This window comes from Colius striatus, chromosome 2 (assembly GCF_028858725.1).
Source record: "Colius striatus isolate bColStr4 chromosome 2, bColStr4.1.hap1, whole genome shotgun sequence".
Lineage (NCBI taxonomy): Eukaryota > Metazoa > Chordata > Aves > Coliiformes > Coliidae > Colius > Colius striatus.
In genome coordinates, this window is record NC_084760.1 from 52782731 (window position 1) to 52805140 (window position 22410).

General features: G+C 40.8%; 1 protein-coding gene across 9 annotated transcripts in view; it reads left to right on the top strand.

Annotated features, from left to right (window-relative positions):
- The first annotated feature begins 221 nt into the window (after nucleotides 1-221).
- Nucleotides 222-22410, top strand: part of DSE (dermatan sulfate epimerase) — a 36051-nt gene continuing 13862 nt past the window's right edge. Inside the window, exons 1-5 of one of the 9 annotated variants that reach the window (XM_061990555.1) lie at nucleotides 931-943; nucleotides 1022-1091; nucleotides 3245-3523; nucleotides 7646-7697; nucleotides 12792-13260. In XM_061990555.1, the coding sequence (XP_061846539.1) occupies nucleotides 12845-13260 (416 nt within the window). In that variant the 5' untranslated portion in view covers nucleotides 931-943; nucleotides 1022-1091; nucleotides 3245-3523; nucleotides 7646-7697; nucleotides 12792-12844. Of the gene's footprint in view, nucleotides 284-321; nucleotides 944-1015; nucleotides 1092-3244; nucleotides 3524-7645; nucleotides 7698-12791; nucleotides 13261-22410 lie in introns of those variants that run through there. The other 8 variants (XM_061990553.1, XM_061990552.1, XM_061990556.1 and 5 more) reach the window with 8 other exon arrangements.

The following is a 22410-nucleotide window of genomic DNA, read 5'->3' on the forward strand; positions in this document are numbered from 1 at the left end:
TAACTGCAGGGCGGAGGAGGGGAGGGGGGAGCGGGCGGGGGCGAAAAAGCCGTGTGCAAGCCACGCATCGATAAATATGTGGGCACGGACAGAACTCAAGGGGTGTCCCAGGCTGGCGCGCGGGGCTGCGAGCCGCGAGAGCGGCGGGGCGTGAAAGCAGGCGCGGCGCGGTGAGCCGGCCCGGCCCGGCCCGGCCCGGCCCTGCGCTGCCCCCCACCGAGCGCAGCGGGGCCGCCATGGCGTGAGGGGCCAGCGCGGCCGCGAGGAGGAGGAGCGGGGAGAGGTAAGGGAGGAGGGCGGAGAGGCGGGAGGTGGAGCGGGAGGGGGGAGTCACTTTCTTCCTGCGTTGAAAAACGCTCCCCCCCGCCCCCCAACCCCCGCTCCGTCCCCCGGGGCTGAGGAGGAGAAACTTTTTGGCTGTCGAGCCGCGGCGCTGAGCCGAGCCGCGCCGCGCCAGGCAGGGGCCGCCGGCGGTGAGTGCCCGCGCGGTGCGGGGCAACTCTCCGCTCCCTCCCTCTCTCCATCCCGTCCCTCCTGCTCCGCTCCGCCGGCTGCCCCAGGGCCCGCCGAGGGCAGGAGTGGCGGGGGCGGCCGGCAGCGGAGGGGGCCCCGGAGCGGCCGCGCGAGGCCGGAGGCGCCGGTCATCGGCGGAACCGAGAGGGGGGAGGTCAGACCCACCGCCTGCGCCTCATGTGTCCCCGTCCGGGGCAGGCAGCGGGCACTAGGAACGGGCGGGCGCCTGGCGGCGGCCGGGCACGGAACGGGGCCGGGGCCATCCCGCGGCGAGCAGCCTTCGGGCACCGGCTCTTGTGGGCCGCCCCCGGCGCAGCGGACGGCGGGTCGTCGCGGTGCGGTGGTGTCGCCCGGGCACCGCCGGCTGAGCGGCTGCAACCCCTGGAGGGACCGGGCCGCCGGCGGGATGGGCCCCGCCTGCCCGGGAGAGGTGCGTGAGGGGAGACATCGCGGCTTGCATGTCAGGCTGTGGGCGCTCTGTGTCTAACAGCGTTCTGCTCTGCCGTAGCACCGCTCCCGCAAGAGCCTCCCAGCCTTCCGCGAATGAGTTCAGACTCCCAGACACGAGTTTGTGAAAGGTAAGCGGCAGCATCCTTCGCTTACATCTAGGGAAACTGAGAGACAGGAAAAGAGCGATTTGCCCGGAGCAACTTCCTGCCACTTTTCTTGTGTTGGTTTGGGTTGGTTTTGTTTGGTTGGTTTTTTTTGTGGTGGGTTTTTTGTTTGTTTTGTTTGGTAGTTTGGGTTTTTTTGGTCGGTGGGGTCGTTAAGTGACTTGGGACCTCACGGTTGTTAACCCTCGGAGCTCGGTCTCAGCCGCAGGCAGGACGGTAAGTTGCAGTTGCCTCAGCTGGTGTTACATGAGAGCAATCCATCAGCACTTGGTGCGTCTCGTGCCGACTCTTAAAATTCGGTTTGGTATGAATGAAAGTAGCCATCCTCTGCTTCTCTGCCATTCCCTCTTGAAGCTTTGACATTTTCCATCATTTTCAAACTGGAATGGCTTCTTTTTTTTTTTTTTTGGAGGTAGGCAATATAAGACATAGATACAATTCTGAATGAAATACAGGAAATATTGCTCAACTAGTTCGAGACTTTTGGTCACCCTAAGAAGATCAATTACAATTTAAATAGCACAAGAGTTTTAATACAGTCTAAACAAAGACAATCTCGGCTAAATATTGCCACATTGCGTTTATCATGCCAACAGCTATTATAGTCATTGCAGTATTTCAAAAAAATAAACAATTCAGCTGAAGGGCAGCAGTGGGAATCAATAATTCAGATGCTGTTTATTACTCTGAAAGACTCTTGCTGAGTAGCCTCAGGCAAGTCACTCCACCTCTCCATGTCTCTGTTTCCTTCCTCATAAAACAGATAAATGTGCTTGTTTGCTTCATGGGGGTGTTGAGAAGTTTAATTAATTAATTTGTCTCGTAACGGGTTGCAGATCCTTGGGTGCGTTTTTCTACTGAAGTGCTAAATACTATTTCAACTATTGAGTTCTTTTACTGTGTGTCATTGCTTATATGTGTTTCTACAGTGACCTAAACTAGCTAATGTTTTAGTGGGAATTAACAAAGTAGCAGTTCTGAATTGGAATTTTCTTGACTGTAAACTTTACTAAGATGTGAAACCAAAACATACTAATCACAGCCTCTTTCACTGGGACAGATCTAGTGGTACTTTAAGAAAATGTCATCTTCTTTTCTTGGTATTCAAAATAAGAACTTGCTTTTGTTGTTTTATTTAAAGCATTGTGATACTTTGCATAATTTTGAATTGCCATGAAAAAAAAAGAGCAATCCTATTTAATACAAGAGCAAGATATGAGCATGGTTTTTTAAACATATCTGCATCCCCTGCTGTGGAGCCTGACCTCAGAAGACGCTTGGTGCTGGTTTTCTACTGCATATTTGTATACTATAACTTCTAAAACCCGTTCTTCAGCCCTAGAGAATATGGGTTGCAAAATAAGAAATAAATGAACTGAACAAAATGATTGCCTGTTGTAAAAGTTGGTAGATTTTGGCTGCCTAAAGGAGGCTTGTTTTTTGTTATGGTGTACGTTGGTTATTTTAACTAGATATTTAGTAAATGTCTGCACCACAACAAAGAGGAAAATGTGTTTCGGCTGTTAGATGTGATTTTCATAGACTGCATAGAGTTACAAGAAAAAAAGATGTAGTTGAAAGCTAATTTTAGAGTGACATCTTGGTTTTGGTGCTTTCTAAAGGTTCCTGCATACCATTTCATTTCCTCAGGTACAATGACAGCAAGCACGTTTTCAAGACAATTCAAATAAAGCCTGGATCAGTGGTGGCAGAAAGTAATTGCCATCACCAGGCAGCTGTTGGGTTGTGAACGAACAGAGTGAGTTTATGTGCTGGCAGAGAAATGGTCACTTCCATTGGTGCCCAGCAGTCTGCGCAATGAGAACCAGGGATAAATGAAGCTGTAAATGACTCTAAAACTCAAGTGTCCCTTCTTTCAGAAGCGATTGCATTTAACTAAAATCGAGTCACTTTCTTAGTCTTGCACATCTGGCACCAGCAAGATACTCTAGCAAAAGCAGAAAGAAATTTAGTTACTACTGAGATTGTGCCAGGACGTTTTGCAATAAATAAAGCCCATTTTCCCTGTTGTTTAGTTTGGGGTTTTTTTTTGAAGGGATTAAAAAAAATGTAGAACCAACTTTCTGTAACCGTTGGTTCCTGGTTTCCTGGTTTAGGACTATGGATAATGGACAAAAGCTAGAACACAAAAAGTTCCTACCTAAACATGAAGAAAAACTTCTGTCCTGTGAGGGAGCCCTGGCACAGACTGCCCGGGAGGATTGTGGAGTCTCCTTTTCTGGCGATTTTCAAAACCCGCCTGGACACGCTCTTGAGTGACCTGATCTAGGTTGACCTGCTTGAGCAGAGGACTTGGACTGGATGATCTTTAGAGATCACCTCCAAACCCTACCATTCTATGATTCTGTGGTTAGGCTTGGACATCAAAGTGTCTGGTAAGTAAAAGAAAAATGGCTTTTGCTTAGCAAGTTGTATTTAATTGGTAAACATAATATATCAGCAACAAGTTTGTTCTGACTGTTTACACTTTCTTTGCTGTCTCCATTCAACTGAGGTTAGATAGAAGAGCTCAGTTACAGCAGTGTAGTCCCCTAAAGCTGTTCAATCATGTAGCCAGTTTATGTTCAAGACTGTAGCCATGTATTTATTATAAATAGACTCCATGTTTGGCAGAAAGTCTCTCTTTTGAGCTACTCTTCCGTTTAGATGGGTAGGCTTTGTACTGCTGTCCATTAGCCCAGTTAAGCCCAGTTATGGTGAGATGTGACAAAGCTGCATTAGAGAGACCCCCAAACCCTTGTCTACTGCAGTTTGGTCAGACTAGGTTATTAGTTCTGGATGGGAACAGAGCAGAGGAGGGGATGAATGTGTGCTAGGAGAAAGGAAATTTAGCTGATGTTACCTGGGACCTTTCTCTTGATGCTTTGCCAGTAGAAGTTTAGCAGAAGCGAACTGTTGGTAACGGAGAGCTGACTAGAAGGATCTGGTTGTTTTTGAGTCATGTGAAAGATGGAGCACTGGAAATAGTTTCTCACATCAGGTACTGACATCACACTTCCATCTGCTCCTGGGACATGGTCAGGTGTGAAAGCCCAGGCAGGATGCAGCCATATATATGTACATGATCTGGTATTACCTTTGTATGCTCTGTATTTGTGTTTTTCATGTTGCTTAGACTCACAGAGCATGCAGCAGGAATCAGGAGTAGTGTTGGTTACAGCAGGCAATTGGATTGTAGGGACCCTGCTCACTTGACTCAGGCAGGTATTCTGTCTCAGTACCAGATAAACATATTTTTAATGTAAGAGTTCTTTCACCACAGTTATTCTGGTTTATGTTCTTATTTTGTAACTGTCATTTTTATCAGAAGTATTTAAAAATGCTGAATATTTTATATAAACCTAGTATGCCCTCTCGAGTCTCCCAGTCAAATGGCTGACTAAACTTCTTGAAGTATTTTCAAAAGATGTTTGGGAGTATTTCTGTGGACATCACATCATTTTAAAGCCTTTTAGTCAGATCCTTGCAACTGAGGTGCATCATGCTTTTTACCAAAATGGTCTATCAGGTTTCAGTTCTGCTATAAGAGCCATGACTACACAACTCAAGGTGGGAAATAAGATTATATGATTCTAGATTTCAGAATTAACCTGCAGTCTAGTGGTTGTATTGATGCCTGCTCATACAAATTGCTCACACCAGCTGTGAGCAGCTAAATTTTGCAGGAATAATGTAGCGTTTTAACTCTTACCTGCAGCTGAGGCTTCTGCCCATGAAAATGTAATTTTGGTTTTTTATCAAGAACATTTATCTTTTATCGAGGATATTCTGGGCAGCAGTGAGGACAGTAATAACTACAGTGGAACTTCGGGACAATACATTTTGTTGTCTCTCCAAGTTTGAACCTTGGAAAAAAAAACCCAACAATGGCATCTGGTTACTTGTTTATTATATCTATAGGGAAAGAATGAGGAACTCTAAGCTCCATGTGGATATATATAGAAACTGTAGAACAGCATGTGTGACCTACTCTAGGTGGCCTGCTCTCGTAGGAGGGTTGGACTAGATGATCTCTCAAGGAGACACGGAGGCATTTATCCTGTAGCAAACAAAAGAGTAGTTCTATATGAATATGCATTTGGGGTCTGCATACACACATCCAGATTATATGCAGATAATATAAAAGCAAGTGTTGATTTAAGCTGCTTAGATTGCAGTTGATTTAGGTTTGTAATTTGACTAATATAGGTGCCTTTGGACTTTGCTGGTCCTCCTGTGTGCTGTCACAATAGTTTATACTTTTTTAAACTATGATTACAGTTTATGTTAGCTTTGCATGCAAGACCAAGTCATAAACAGGATATGGAAACATAGTTAAAATGAGCTTTGATCCCATAGCAACTGAAGGGTGTGATGCATTTCAGAATTCCTGTCTGTTAGTGTGATGTCCTGTGGAAATGCTTTACACATGAAAATATGCCATTTGATATCTTCAGCTGCTGAAGCCTGTAGGTAGATGCAGATGTACAGAGAGCGAGATCTGGTTCTGTAAAACTCCAGTGGAACCATTTAATTCATTTCCAGCTTCTCACGGGCAATTGAGTGAAGGACAATTAAAACAATAAGCGGGAGAGATTAAAACTGTTAATTATACACAGTAGAGGAGAACAGCAAGCCAGGGGATTTAAAACATTTACAAGTATTTGGAAGAGTAAAGGTCAAGGCAAATACAGAAGTATTACTTGGAAAAGAAGATAGAAATTAAAGTCAGAAATGGAAACACTAGTCCTGATATCAGAAGTTTCTGGTGCTATAATTGGCCTCCTAAAAAGTGAGGGAAGCTGCATGGCATGCAGCAATCTGACTGGGCTGGGTTAGGCACAAGAAGGAATTCTGTTTTAACAGCAGTAAAATTGGCTTTCCCCTTTTGCATGTATATTTTTCTGTCTTTTATTCATGCCTCCTGGGCATTACAGTCACCCTCTGAAGGTTTTCCATCTCTTGCTGCACACTGTGGTCATACCACTCAACCCAGGCAGAGATCATGCTCCTGGTTATCTCAGATAATCTCCTCCTTTGCTGGCTTCTCCAAGCGAGGCACAGTTGCACTCCCAGGCTATTGGCTGCTGTCAGAGAAGAGCCTGAGCTCGGTTTCTGATGCCCCACACTGAAAGAAGGCTTCTCTGCATTCCACACCACCCAGAATGGGTCTATGTGCGTGGGCTGGGAAGATGCGTTGCTTCTTATCAGCTGCCAGATGAATGCAGTTTCACCACCCAGATTGTTACAGACACTTCTGTGCTGTGTTATTGCAGTGTCTGTTGCTATCACAGTCCTAGGCCAAAGTGCCCCGTGTGCTTTAACAGTGTATTAGAAGGATGAGTGGTTTGGCTTCTGGCATGTTAATGAAGCAGACAAATGTACTTAATAGATCCTTTCGGCCTGTATGAAAATTCTCAAACTGTCTTTTGTTAGTGTTAGCATCTGTGAAGATATGTTTGCAAAAGATAACTGTATTTTAATTCTCAAAATGGGCTTTTAAAAATACTTCAGCTTGGGATAAAATGCTGGTGTTCTAAAGGAAATTTCCCATGGTAGTTTGCAGCTTTCATGCCTTTGATGGTAAAAGTGACTGAGCTTTCATTCACTGAATGTGGATACCTTAACAGGCATGTTTGTACTGGTTGGGAATAATTGCCTTCAGGATTCTGGATATCAAAATTACTTTATACTCGTTCTATACACTGAATTATGAAATAAAAGATCCCAGTATGGGTTAGGAAAGATAATGTTTGTGTAATAAAAAAATTACTGAGGAAAAAAAAATAACCTAGTGGGATAAATTATAAAATTGAAGAAAATTCCAAATTCCCTGATTATGGTTTGGGCATGCAGACTGCTTAAATGTTGTTTTGCTTGAGGCAGAGAAAAGGTTATGCATCCAATGTGTGTGTATGTATGCCCTAATTTATATACATACAGTATTAAAATGGACAAATAAGCTTTGAAATGAAAGGAGTAAACCGATGAAACTTCCATCACAGATACCTTACCCCGTAACATGGTGGAAAGTAAATGCAACTATGTTCTGCCAGAATGATGGTCTCGTGCGCCTGTGTACTGCTCTAAATAGATGCACTGAATTTTCTGTGTAGATCAAAGCACAGACACAAGTTTAAACCTTGACTGCTGACATGATGTCATATACCGATAATTCCTACAGGAACTGGTTGTTTCTGGTTGATTTTCATAGCACAGCTGTTGTTCAGATGTTTCTGTTGATACAAAGATTTCAAGGTACTTCAGAACAAGTGCAGTACAAACAGCTGGGCACCTGAGCTGCACTTTATTTATTGTAGATTTGTTTCTGAATTACACTGGGGATTTCAGTATTTAAGCTTTTGAATAACTTTGACATTATATAATTGTGATGTAGCGTGTTTCTCGGTGAAAAAATCAGAGGAAGAAATGAAATCATGTCCCCTGGTGGTTAGGGTCTTAATTGGTATTTCTCAAGTTTTAAGCAGTAATGTTTTTGGTTTTTTACACCTTTCCAGCATTTTTCTTGGAAAGACTGAGGGTCACTGCTTTCAGCTCGTGGACTAAAAGGTGAGTGGGGGCAGGACTCTCAATTGTTCTTATCTTGGGATGTGGGAGTTTCCTGCACTGGTGTCCAGCCCCACAGCTTTGAGAGAGACTCTGCAGTACTGCTTGCTGATGCGGTAACTGTACAGCTTGGGACTTTGGTCAGTAGATTTATTGTGATTGTTACAGTACAAAAATAAGTTTATAGATTTCTTGATCCCACTCTGTCTGCTGACTAATTTTGCCATATCAGATGTGTTCCTGTGAGTCAGTAGGAATCAAATGGCAACACATATAGGAATAAGTCTCTATTGACCCTTCAACCTCTCTGTTTTTATGGTCTTACCCTGCACTTTTTAGTACTTAAATGGCATTAGATCCTATTAGAGGACTCAGCTTTTCTCCTATTTTATAAAATAGTTTGCAGATTATTTATATCAGTGGTAAAACTGACATTGTTGGACAGATGGCTCTCCTACTTGATGTAAGCATCATGATTTTAAAATTGCCATTTCCAAGTGATTAATTCTGTTTTGTAGATGCTACTCATCTTAACAGCAACCAAGTAAATTGCAATGTGTGTGAATAGATTTGCTAATTGTTTGAGGTGTTTGGACAAAGTACCATAAAAAGAGTTTCTACAGAAGTTTGCTTTTCTCCACTGTGATCTAGCCTAGCACCCCTTGTGGCAAGAAGTTATGTTTTGGCAGCTGTCTGCATCGGCACAAAAGACGCACACTCATCTCCTTTTAATGGGATAAAATCCCATGCACATCTCATTGCAATGGTACCTTGTAGTTTCACGGTGCTGATATGGCACCAGCTGCTGCTGGTGGCTTGGCATTTCTTGTTGAAATATCTGTGACTCTTACTTGTTTCAGTGTTGTGTGCTAAAATTACTTCTTTCAGTTTTAGAACTAGTACTTTTGGATGGCTGAAGAGGGTGGTCTTGTGATGTAGTTAAAGTTGTGGGAAGAGGGTAGTGGCACGGTTGCTCAGTATGAAACTGAGCATTGCAGTTACAGATGTTCCAAAAAAAATTGAGAAGAAAAAGTTTGCTTTCATTTTCAATAATTTATCAAGAAGTGATGCAAAAAAATATTAACATTAACTCCTTGCTGATTTAGAGGTCTTTTCTTTTAAATAGTGTATAAAACCAGGTTGATTTGGCAAGTTCAGTTTCTGGCTTCAGTTTTACCATACTGTTTTCTGCAGTTGAACAAATAGTCATTAATGCAGATGTGTAGAAGTGAAATACTTAAGATTTAGTCTGTTTTTTTTCCTTCTAGAATAATTGATGGTCTTTACTGTTTGTTTCTGCTATGAAGTGGGAATCACGGCAAATGCTCTTTCAGTCTAAGACTAAGTGACAAACTTTTCCAAGCTCATTATATATTAGCATTTTCTTCTGTGAGCAAGCATCCTTCACTCTCTTTTTAATTTTTAATATTTTATCAGATCACAGTTTCCAGACTGAATAAAACCCTCTCATTTTCAGAAAAGGTCGAGTTGCTTAGTAAAGTTTTTCTTGGAAGATATGGCTAGTAATGATGTAGTGTAATACAAGAGTAAGAAATTCTTTTGACTTTAAAAAATTGTATTGTGAGTGCAACTTAAGCAATCAGAAGGCCCCAGCTCCTACCCTTTTGAGTATTGCATATCAAACAAACTTGTAGGAGATTTCGCTCACAATTGTAAAGTTGTAGCTTATGTGGCTAGTTGTCTGGTGTCTCTGGCTTCACCTAAGCTATGCAGGTACATCTTTGAACAATGCTCTTTCTTTAACTTCCAGTGTGCATGTAAGTTAATGTAAGGAAACCTCAAAGCAGAGAGTTCAGCACAGATGAATATGCATTAATTCAGGGGTTTTTGCTTGGTGGTTTGGCTCTTTTCCCCCAGGTGCATTTATACTATTGTAAGGAATTTTAAATAGCCCCTAAACGTTACTGGATTTGGTCATTTTTTTCTGCTGTAGATGCTTTGCTTCTTTTTCAACCATCTAATAATCTATCTATAGATATATATCTTACCAATTAGAGTAGTTTCTAAACAGCTACTGAGCTGAGGAGTGGCAATCGTGCCCATTAGCCCTAGACAGTAACCTGGTAACCTGGGTGAGTCAGTAAGGCAATGAAGTGTGTGGTCAGCTCTGGACCTAGTAAGTGAAGTGCTTGATGGTGTGTGTGGTTCAAGAGAGTTCTGCTTTTTGAAATCCCTGCAGAGGTGGTTTGTCATGTCTGCATCCATGTTCTGCAGACCGTCCAGTTTGTATTTCCTTACTATCGGGGTAATAGTTTTTATTGCAAATTCATGTTTATTCTGTTAAGAGCTTTACGGTTGTTTTCATTATTACTTTGCCAGTCCTGCTTTTAGGGACATCACAGATGAGAAAACATGGAACATATCTCCTAACTCTCTGTAGCACAGTTTGAGCAGTCGTGCCATCCTGGGGCCTTACATGACTTATTACTTTCCATGTAGTTGTAGCTCATACCTCCACAGAGGTTTGCATGGGAAGGAAGGTGGAATCCTTTCTAGCTGCCCCATTCCATCCACCAGTCCCATCAAGCCGAGTCCTGCAGAGTTATAAGACAGGGCTCACTGGCCTTACAAAGTTGTAGATGCCATGGATTACTGCTGTAATATCATAGGAAAAGTATTAGTGTGATTTAACCAAGTAAAAAAGAGAATTAGTTTGTAGTCCTGCTTTTGTCACTACTTTCTTTCAGGTCTTGACTCTGAATATGCTGCCTAGGAATATATTGTAGATTTGGGTTTTCCAAATGTGCTGTTGTTAGGCTAAACAATGTGGTATGATGGTTACTTCTAATGTACAAGGTAAAAAAAAGATTTAAATTATCTATTAAACATACACATGCACAAGGGGAGAAAATAAGGAGGATTATTGAATTATTTAAATACAAACTATGAATTTAAGACAGCACTGGAGGTGTTTGATGATGGTGAAATGCTGCAAAATATATGTCCAGATTTACAAAGATGTTCTGGGAAACCTGACCTTGTATTCCCTAATCTCTTATCAGAAAGACCTTAATTTAGGAAACTCTTAAAACCATCCCTAAATTTATGCACGTGCTTACTTCTAATTGATGTCCAGAAGTCCTTACAGAAATCAAACTAAGGAAAAAGAATGCATGAGGTCCTTACTGCCAGCTGGGATTTTTTTCTGATTGTGTAAGTCAGGAAACTTCTTTCAATGTATGATCATCACCAAAAAAGCTACAGGCATTTTTTGCTTTTTTAAGTTTGTTTTTTCTCTACCCTCAGTTCTTAAAAAAACAATGGTTTGAGATTTTAATTATGAAAAAGCAGTTCTTTTCAACAGTTTTAAAAAAACTACGTCGTGTTTCAAACATAATGTACTGGTTTGGCTGGTTTTTACCTCCTTCCTTTCAAAATATACTATTGAATAGTTTCCTTATTTACAGATCAGAATACCAGTAGACTTCAATGTATTTGGATAAACTACAGTGCATGTTTCTTTTTGTGTGTGTATAGAGTGAGAGACAATGTAGATATAGTGTAAGTATTACCAAATAAGCTACCTGGTCATCTATGTAATGTGTCCTGTAATGATTGGTTTTACGTCATGAAAAAGCAAAACTTACTTGAAAAATGCATTAAAATACTGTCAAAATATCCTCTTGTATTATGTTCTGTTAAAGCAATTATGCTGTCCACTGTAATATATAAATGTAGGCAGCTGCAGTGTAGGCAGTGTCCAATATTATTTTGACCCTAGGCAGGAATGTACAAGAAAAGATGTACTTCTTGGCCAAAGATGCTTGCTCCCAAATTAATATCAGGAGCCAGACACAAGCATGTAGCGGGTCTATGTACCTAGTAGTCATGGAGCGGTCCAGTCTGTCAGGGTTGTCTCATTATCTGTGAACATACTAATGACATTGTTGAATTGGGATATGAGTCTCTTAATAAGATTTTAGCAGCCTAAGTTTCTGTTAAAAAAATTTGGAATCTACAAGTAGGGAGCTGTGGGAAGAAGTAGAAGATTGCTTTGTACTTGAGCTTCTTATGAGTTTTACAACTGAATCCTATGAAACAGGTTTTCCATGAGGAAAAAAAAAATTATATTTGTTCTTAGGTTTTCTTTCCTTCTCTCTCTTTTTCTTTTTAATAATTGGAAACTACTGTTCACTATTTACATGAAACTGTCTCTCTTGGGTCTGTTTTCTGTAACCTTTCCCCTCAGAAGAATTTTAGGAATTTGCTGGCTTTCCTCAGGGGAATCCTGGCCATGTTTTATCTGAGACTTCAGGCTAGATAGTTGGTAATTTTTTTTAAAAGCAACTTACTATGTTTAAGTATATGCACTTAGCTTCTGCATATTTTGAGAAGTCGTGGATGTAGGAAAATATGTGCTTTAATTCAGGCTTGGGCCTTCTTGGTACCTGGCAGTAAATCTCCACATGCGTAATGCAGAGCTCCTTAGAATGATGATGATGTTAATAGTAATAGTAATGCAAAACCCCTAAATTCCCTGAAAGCAAGGTATTTCAGCTGTTTTTTTAAGGCTTTGCCACTTTCTCTCTTTTTCCTTCTGATGCATTCTCTTTTTTTGTTGAAAACGAAGACGTGTCAGAACCAGAGGCCTCAAGTGCAGTATAAAATGACCCCAGCGCAAACCTCCAGCATTCCTCATCCTTCCCTCTCCAGCTGCTAACATCAGCCAAGGCAGCACGCAGGCTTGGCTGCCGCCAGCACAAAGCTGCCTGGCTCTCCCCCTTCCTTCTCTACTTACCAGTACAGTCAGCACCATTCGTATTAGGCACCATTGCAATTACTTGAAATCTCGAGTAGGAGAGCTGTCAGTGTGTTCCTTTGACTCATATCAGATACTGGAGGGAAGGATGTGGGAGGGAGGGGCTCGCTTCAAAGAGTTCAGGTTTTTCTTTAGGGTGAATTGCTCAGTAGATGTTTTTGTCTGAAGTATTCATATAAAAATGATTTGAAAGCCACCTGGACAATACATGGGATTCTTTAAGTCTAGATGGAATTGTGTTTTATAGAGAGCATCCTGAATTACAGCATCTCGCAGCTTCATTTTCTAAATCTTTGTTTCCCATCCATCTGCCACAGGATATTTCAAAGATGGTTTGGCTGCCATTGAGACTTGGAGATCTGATGCCACAATGAGGACTCACACACGGGGAGCCCCAAGTGTGTTTTTCATACACGCCGTTTGCTTCGCCTTTGCCTACAACGCCAGGGAGGACCAGGATGCAATGGTTCCTTTTGTCAATGCCAACTATGACAGCTACCCCATGCTCTACTTCTCCAAAGGGGACGTAGAGGCTCTGCGCCTCCAGGCCACCACCACGCACCAGCATATTGCAGCTCGTCTGACTGAGGCAGTGCAGACCATGCTGTCGAATCCCCTGGAGTACCTTCCTCCCTGGGACCCAAAGGAGTTCAGCGCTCGGTGGAATGAAATCTACGGCAATAACCTCGGGGCCCTGGCAATGTTCTGCGTGCTCTACCCTGAAAACATTGAAGCTATCAGCATGGCCAAGGATTACATGGAGAGGATGGCAGCTCAGCCTAGTTGGTAGATTTTTGTCTTTTTTGTTTTTTAAGTTGTCTTACTGTGTAAACTGCTCGCAGTTGGAAGAGCGAGTGGATGAATGAATTGCCTAGACTATTTCAGCTGTTCTGACACTTTTAACAGTGACTAGCTGAATTTCTTTACCCTCATCTAAACCAGCAGTGCCACATGACTTTTCACCTTCACTGGGGGCAACAGTTACAAGCTGGAACATAAGAAGTTCCAGAGAAACATAAGGAAAAATTTCTTCACTGTGAGGGTGACAGAGCACTGTTAACAGGCTGCCCAGATGGGTTGTTGAGTCTCCTCTGGAGACATTTAAAACCCACCTGGACAAGTTCCTGTGTGACCTACTCTAGGTGGTCCTGCTCTGGCAGAGGGGTTGGACTAGATGATCTTTTGAGGTCCCTTCCAGCCCTTAAGATCTGTGATTCTATGACTTACCCTGTTGCAAATTAATGCCAAAAGAAGGAGTGTGACTTTGTGTATCATGCTAACTGCTCTAAGGTTACAAAAAGAAGAATAAAAAATCCAAACCCACCCCCAATCGGAAGCCAGGGTTTCACACCTGATCTGTGGAAACAAGTGCTGGAAATGTTATTTTTTAAAACATATCTCTTTTTACAGACTTCTAAATTTCATTTGGACAATTCTTCCTTAGGAAGAATTCAGGAAAGGGGGTACGTATGATAAAGATATAATTAGGTGTAGGCAATAGTTACATTCTTGAGTTTCTGCAGTCTGCTTCAACATCTGAGCTTCAGTTCAGACTTGCAGATCCAATTTGCTGTACGGTTCTTGGGCTTCCTTTAAGATGTACTGCGACATGATAAAAATAGTTGTTCATCTGATTACTTTACTGGAGCTGTCTGAAAATAACTGACACATTGATGACCACCTCCTGGGTTTGCTTCACCTGGATGTGAGTTGTCATCCACAAGTTTACTCCGTCCTTGCTGTGCCACAGGCTTTCTATGAGGCAGAACTGTATCAGTGAGTCTAACAATTAGGACCCCAAGGTCTCTTTCCTTCTCCTTACCTTCTGTTTTCATACCTACTAGCAGGTTATCTTTCTTTTTGTCCCCTCAGGCAGATGCATTTCTCTACCCCACTGCAGCAGCTGCCACTTAGTCTGCACCATGCAGACTCTGGTCCAGTGTTGCTGCCACTATGAGGAGGTCAGAGGATAGAAATGTGGGCTTTGCCAGACAGTGGCTTCTGCCCTGGGCAGTGTGTTGGAGCTGCAATGAGGCACCATTCCTCTCTGTGGCAGCCACTGTCCTACAACTCAGCAGGAGTTTGAGTCTGATTTCTAGTCAGCACAGGATGAAACAGTCAGTGTGCGAACAGTATTCATTGCTGAAACTGCTATTCCCTACCTTCTTTGGATTTAAGAACAACTAGTACTGTCCTATAAATGACATCCATCTATGGATCGTCATTGGAATTATGCTGGCTTTGATCTAGCATAACTCAGGATCCATGTCCTCTTGATGGCCATGATTTAAAAGGCATTGCAGTGCTGGTGTTCCCCTGTACCAAGTATTAACGTGGTGAATGCCACAGAAATACTGTGGAAACTAGAACAAAGGAAATAGCAGAGAAAAGGGGTGCACTGGGCTGCTTGCATTCATGTTACAAAAGAGAGGACTCTTGTGAGGTGGGAAGAAAAATACTGGCACAACAGGATGGTGGTAACTTCCAAAATCTTCCACTGGAGCATAGCAATGCAAAGCTTTGGTCTTACAGATACAGTCTGTTTTCTTCCTGGCATACTGGCGGAGGGGTAGAGCTGTACAGAGGTGAAACCATGTAACCATCTCCAACAGGGCCTATGCAGTGCTCCAAAATCAATACCTTCCTCCATGGTTTTGTTGTTCACACTCTTTCTTAACTTACTTTGGGTAGTGTAAACACATAGTTACATGGCCATCTGTTTTAATGGAATAAGAAAGAGGAGCAAGTGATGTTTTGAGTAGTGGAACTTATTTGTGTTTGTCCGTCTTTCTCACACAGTGTATCAGTAACCCGATTTCAGTTCCTTGTGTGCTGCAAATCCTGTCCTGGATTAATTGTAGTTTCTCTGTCCATTGCCATAATGCTCTCCTTTGTCCCAGCTGACTAGATACCAATCAGAACTGAGTAGATATCCAGTTTCCACTTGGCTTTGGTGGTATTTACCTCTCCCTAACCTCTGTTTTTCTCAAACAAGCATCTTGCTTTAGCTCTGTGAAAGAGAAACTGTGCATTTTCAGTCTTTCCCTTCTGAGGTAGACGTGTAATTCAGAAAACGATCAAGATTTAATCAAGGTTGTTCACTTTGCAAAAGAAGCATGTGTGGTGCGCTTAGTAGAGGAAGTACCAAAAAAGGAAATCAGAAATGTGGGCAATAGGGGTAAGCTGCCCTTTGTGTAACCTCCATCTGGCCAGCTTTTCAGATGCTGTGAGAGAAACACTTTCGTTTTTTTTTCCCAGAGAGGAAATGTCTGAATGCTGTCAACATGGAGTTCAAACTATAGCTCCATCAGTGATGGTGCTAATATAGATTGCTCTCCCTTGCCCAACAGTGGTTTTCAGGAAACTATGGGAATGTAACATCTCTGAGGCATGTACTGCTCTATCTGGCTTTCCTCAAATAGATCAGCCAGTTCAGAACCTAAAGGAGTGGAGAGACAGATTACATAAACCTATTTTTCCTAAGAAACTCAACTAAAAAGCACCAGAAAACGTGTTACTGCACACACTTCTCCACTTAGGATAAGACTAGGAGAGCAGACCTGGCAAACAGGAGAGTTCTGGCCTGGGTGCTGCTAGCAGACATTTAGATGTCATGGCATTTTTAGACGTGTAAGACTGTACATGAACTGCTCTGACATTGTAACAGTTATGGAATTAATAACTAACTAATTAAAGTTGTACATTCTATTTAGGCATGTTTAGTTTCCCTGAGACTTTGGGGGAAATATCAATCTGGCTGATACATTATGGATGTCATCCACATTAAATAATTATGTTCTAATCAGAAGCGTGGAAAGAAAGAGTGATTTTAATGTTGCCCAGCTTTGGAGCCTTGAATGTTAGGAGACCTGTTTGCCAAAGCTCCTTATGTCATTGGTAAACAGGGCTTGTCCAGAGAGGTATCAGTAAGATAATAAAATCAGAGGAAGTCTTCTCTCCCCAGACTTCCTTTGTAATGTAGCTGCCTAGACTACCATGTAAATTGCCCAAGACGTGTCTTTTTATTGCTGATAAATCATCAATGAAAACAGAAAATTAAATCTGGCGGTCATATAGATTCCTTGGCAACTTGATTCTTTCAGCAGTATAATCTGAATTCCTTTTGACTTCTGCTGACATAGCATTGACTCTAAAATAGTTCTAGAATTAAAAAACTCCCCAAATATCCAGCTGGATGTGTTTCCTCTGAATTTTGTAGTGATAGTAAATAAAATTTAAGCCTTACCAGAAAACAAAAGTGCGTTTTGGTAGCATGTACAGTACTTGAATAAAATTAATTTAGTTTAAAATTTCACTGGCTATTTGTTGCAGAATGCCAGGAGATTCTAAATTTCATCTTTACATTAGTGAGAATCCGTAACAGTCCAAATATGGCTCAGTATCTCAGGATACAATTACAAGACAGTCCACTGGCAATTGATACAAGCATGGAAGGGCCGTGTACTTACGGACTTTTGACTTCTCTCATCTATTATATCACATAATAAAGTACGCTCTTAATTGAATTCCCATTCATATAGACTGACAGAGCTTGAGCTGTTTGTCATAACAACTGGTGGCAATAAGCAGCAGGGCATCAGTAATTGCTGCATCCTGGAGCAGCTTTACATTTTAAAATAAACAAAGGGGCAATGGCTAATAGCTAACTCTAACAACCACCCACAATAATGTGGGAACAGACAATCTGTTGCAGACTACCAAGTGCAGGGAAATGTAGTGCATTAATATTTAAATAAAAATACAAGACCTTTAATGGTTTTGCTGGTAAAATTTAAAAGCTGGTGTTAAATAACTCCCTTGGTTTTCTTGGGATTTGATATCTAGATGTTGTCTGAAATCTTAAGGAAGGTTTGTCTTTACATTTAAGCTGTATGATCTTATTTTCCTGAGAACAGAAGACGTAGATGCGTTTTCTGGCATTTTATCTCTAAGTGGCCCCTGGAGCAGTCCCCACCAGAAGTGCGTTTTTGGATGAGGGGATCTGTACTCATGATTCTTTCCATATGCTGCCTCAGCCCGTTCCCGCGCTGAGTGATGTAATCAGAGTTACACGTCCTGCAGAAATAAGAGTCCAGCCAGATTCTATGTTTTGGACAAAGCAGTGAAAAAACTCTTTCCTTAAAAGCCCACCTTATAAACAAATGCCTTAAAAGTTCACAAATTCTGCACTTTGTCTTGCAGCAGGAAAGATGTCCAGGTTTGCAATTGCCAGACAAGAGATTTATGTACTTCTCTTTTTTTTTCTTGCCCATGATTGATGGACTTTTGTTAAAGACAAGTATGTCACCAATGTGCAGTAAGGTGTGGGATTTGACAGTAAGCCTGGCTCTGTGGGTTTCATAGGGGAGATAATTACTGTCGAGTACATGCAAACATTCCAAGGAAATAGCAGCCAGTAAGAAGCTAATGGGAGGCGTCAGCATAACAAATCTGTGACCTTTCTGCTGTTTCTTCTTCACTAGCAGTCCTATAGCCTCCTGTTAGTACCTCTTTATTTAAAAGTATTGAACAGTGCCACATTTAATCAATGCTTGGTGTTGAACAGTATACAATACAAATAAATGTAAATAAACATCTAGATAAATGTGTAACTTAAATTCACATGTGCAGAGCTGACATAAAGCAAATGTTTTTGCTGACACCACAAATTTAGAACATCTGTTTGACTCCCAATAATCAACCAGCAGCGCCATTCAAGGAAAATTTAGGAGGGTTTTATAAGACAGCAGCATAGAAGTTAGTATGAAAGAAGCTTGGAGGTTGCTGAGATAGTGTCCTACAGGAAGAAAGAAAAAGAAAAGCAAGAGTGGGAGGATGAATTTGGTATCTGGGATATATACTATGTTAGTAAGTGAAATATCCTACCCTCATGCTGCTTTTATCTTTTTCTTACATAGCATTTAAAATTAGAAATTATGCATGACTCTGAAATGAAATGGCTAGCTGGATTTTGAAGAGTTTCTTTTATACCTTCTTTTTTAATTGATAGTATCTCTAGGAGATAAATTGGTGCTGAAGGTCCGTGGTAGCTACAGGGAGCTTACTTTCTGTCATGCACGGTATAAAAATGTGTATGGTATAAAATATCTCTAGCTACAAGAGCTAATCTGTTGAAATAATAACCTAACTAAATTTCCGTGTCTGCTTAATATGGCACTGAGAACTACTAAAACAGACTCAATTCTTGTTTATTAATGTGTCAACACAGAGGGGTCATGATTGATACTAGTAGCGAGCCCAATGTGAAAAGGGCTTTCTTGTGATCAAGGCCAAAACTGAGGGAACGGGATCTGAAATAAGTTTTAGAAGCAACAGAATGATGATTATAGACTTAGATAGAAAGTAGATTAAGGTTTCTGAAGGAGTGAAATTTCTTAGGTGTTGCTGCCTCAACACCTAAGCACTATAACCCTGCTTTTGTAGTAAGCTCTTAAAACTCTGAAATTTGTTGTCTATATGTTGCCTTTTTTTCCCCATACTGATATGAATGTAGCCCTTTATATTTAACCACTCCTTTTCCTGTCGTCCTGTGAACTGAGCTGCAATGAACAGGAGCATACCAGAGTGGGAGCTGCTGAAACATACTGGTAGAGAGGGGAGATGTTTTACCTTAGGCAACAGAAATACAAATAATCAAATTTTCAAGGACCTTTTTTTATTCTTAACATTTTTGTTGTTGCAAATGACCAAGTGTTCAGATTGTACTGATAGTGGGGTTTTTGTTTTGGCAACCAATCAGAAAAATGTGGAAAGGGTGAAAGCTGAGAGGTTGTTTTGGATGAAACAGATTTTTTTCAAGGATTTTTCTTTTCTCTTTCCAAAACAAAAATTCAGAGATATGTTCCATTAGTGAAGTAAATATTCCATTTGAGCACAAGAAAATATTTTGTTTTGGAGGCTTTGTAAGAAAAATACTGACAATTTAGTTTGTAAAATAAATGTTGGTGGTCTCATTCTTCTTGGTAGGTATACCCCCTCTTGGGATGTATACTCCATCTCTCCGTGGAAGAATATTTCTCTCCTTTGCCTGACAGGAGGCTTAAGTTATATCTCCTTCCCCCTGAGGCAGGTCAGAACAATAGCAAGGATCTGTGAAGTGTCCGGGCATTGCCATTGGTATTGGGAATACCAAACAATTACATCATCAATTTCAGGATCAAGAGGTTAGTTACCTCCATTACATGCCAGGTTTGCATCCACACTTGACATTTATTGTGCATTAAACTCAACCCTGCTGTTAGTTACCGTGTCTAAGACAGACTACATCAAAATGTAGTAGAGGTTTGGCCTTAAACTAATTTTTACCTGTAAGCCTTTAGAAAAGAGCCTTGATTCATTTCCTCTGCATGCACCTAGTGAGAGTGAGAGGTTTGATACTGAGGAGGGAGTAGTGAAGTGCTTTCTTCAACCATTAGCTTAATCTGACCTCTGCTTTTGAGAGTTATTCTGCACTAAGTAATTTGTCATGTGCATAATGCTTCATTTTGTGTGCGTTGATGCCATATTTACTGGCATAGAGGCCAGAAATCAGGTCTCACACTCCCTGGAAGGGCATTCTGTTTTTCAAATTAGAGACTGTTATTTTCCTGTTTACTTCAATTTGTTTTTAAGAACTGGATACCAAGTGAAGGAAGGGTGATTCTAAACATCCCACAGGCCATGTCTGGGGAACAGACTTAAGCAGGAGAGCTTAAGCAGGAGAGCTTGGCAGACAGTGTTTTTTCCTCTGGTTTCATTAAGGAAGGAGTTATTAGAGAGAAATGAAGGAAAAATACAGGAAACCATTTATATTGAGAGAAGAAACATTAGTAGCATTAGGAATGTTGTCAAGAGATGGACAGGTTGTGATAATCTTACGACATTTTGTTATTGTTGTTCTTGATACTGACTATTTTTAACTCGTCATCCAAAATGCAATACAATTGGTATACTTATTTAGAGTGTGAAATCATGTTTAGTGAAGGTGATATTCATACATTTGTGGCCTTGGACAATGCAGTCCACATATGACAGTTCTTGGCATCATAAATTGATGGCTGAAGAACTGAGTCTTAACCTTCCCTTCAGATTCGTTGATCATTGCAGATAGTGGCAAATCTAAAACAGATAACCATATTGCACCATGCTAAAATTCTCAACAGATGTAAGAAAACCATGCTAATTATCTATAATAACAACTTTATTCATTTCTTTATTTCTTCAGTTTCTTCTTGAAGGATTTCTTATCAAACTCTAAATGTTTAAAATAAGGTAACAAATCTATGACACATAGGAAGAATACTTAAAAGAGCAGTTCTTCATACATATGGCTTTGGATGTTTATAGAATTTGATTATTAGGCAGCAAACTTGTTCAGCACTTTTTCCTGTTTCATAAACTTTCTCAGGTTTCAAGAAAGGTACCTCTTCCAAATACAAGTGTATGTATATAAGTGGGGTTTTTCATATTATCTGTAGGGATGCATTGATGGGTTAGCTGTTATTTTAATGCACATTTTGGAATGCTTGGAACAATTGCCTTTGCTAATGCTTATGTTTGCAACTAAGTAGTTGATCTATACTAAATAATCCACTGTAGATATTTTTATTGACTTTGAGGGGTTTTTTTGGTAACATCTCTCATGCATTTAAAAGATTGAAGAGGCTAGTGCAGCATTGAGGTAAAAGTTACTTACTGACTTCCAGAGGTTCATACTAGTTGATGAGAGGCCTGAAAAGTAGCTATTTTCCAGTGCAAAGCACTGACATGTTTTTACTTCTCTATTTTTTTACATTAATACACGGAAATTTAATATTTTGAAGATGAGTAGTTAATATATAGCCCTGAAAACTCTCTTTTTCACATATGTTCAGTGCAGCCCTGTGGTACCATACTTTCCCACGGTTCGTAAGCCAGGTTGTTTACCAAATCTGACGCTGCAAATCCATTTGAAAAATGGGAGGATAATGTAGATTAAAAAAAACATTTAATGCTTGCTACTTGGCTGTTCTTCATGTGAATCGTGTTCCACGTTGGTTGGTGTACATCACTTGGTTCTACTGAAATTCAGTTAATGAAGGTGCACTCTGCTAAAAAGCTATTACTTCAAGAAAGCTTAATTTTAAGAACAGAGGTTGACTATGGTTTTGTATGTTTAGAAATGAGGGTGTTTAAATCATTATCTTTAATTTTCTCTATTACTTGTGTATCCTCTCTGATAAATTGTATACAAGGCTTACTATACAGAATTGTAATGGAAGTCATGACAAAATTATTTTGTCTAACCTGAGGTGAATAACCAATGCCAGTATATGACTTCGGTGGTCCTGGTCTAGCAAGGGGGTTATACTAGATGATATTTTGAGGTGCCTTCCAACCCTTAAGATTCTGTGATGTAGGCTTAGGATGCCTAACATAAGGGGTTTTGCACTGAAGGTTGGTTTCTCTGATTTTCTTTTTTTGTTTTCTTTTTTTTTCTGAAGAAATCATCAGTCTAAATGCAGTCATAACTGATTGCTTTAGCACGTCCCATGTAGAAGAGGGCTTTCTATTTTATCAGAAGTGGTGCCACAGAGACTAAGATAGGCTCTTTTACAATAGGATTTGATGCAGTATTGCATTTGAAACCAAACATAAAGTTAGCATACATCTTAATGAGAGTTACAATGAACCAGTTCCACTGTCAAATCTCATTTAAGATGAAGTCAGATAAAGATCACTGGATAGCTTTAAGCACATTCTAATTAGCAATTTGTATGATGTTATGGGGATACCGAGCTTTGAATTGTTTCAAATTAACTCAGATTCTTTCATTGTTCTTTTCTAATGTATAGCTTGGGCTCAATCACTGTGTAATTGTTCCAGGCAGAGGCATTTAAAGTGATATTTCCTGTACTCCTTTGCTCTAATTTATGAATATGCAGAGGTTTAGTGGAA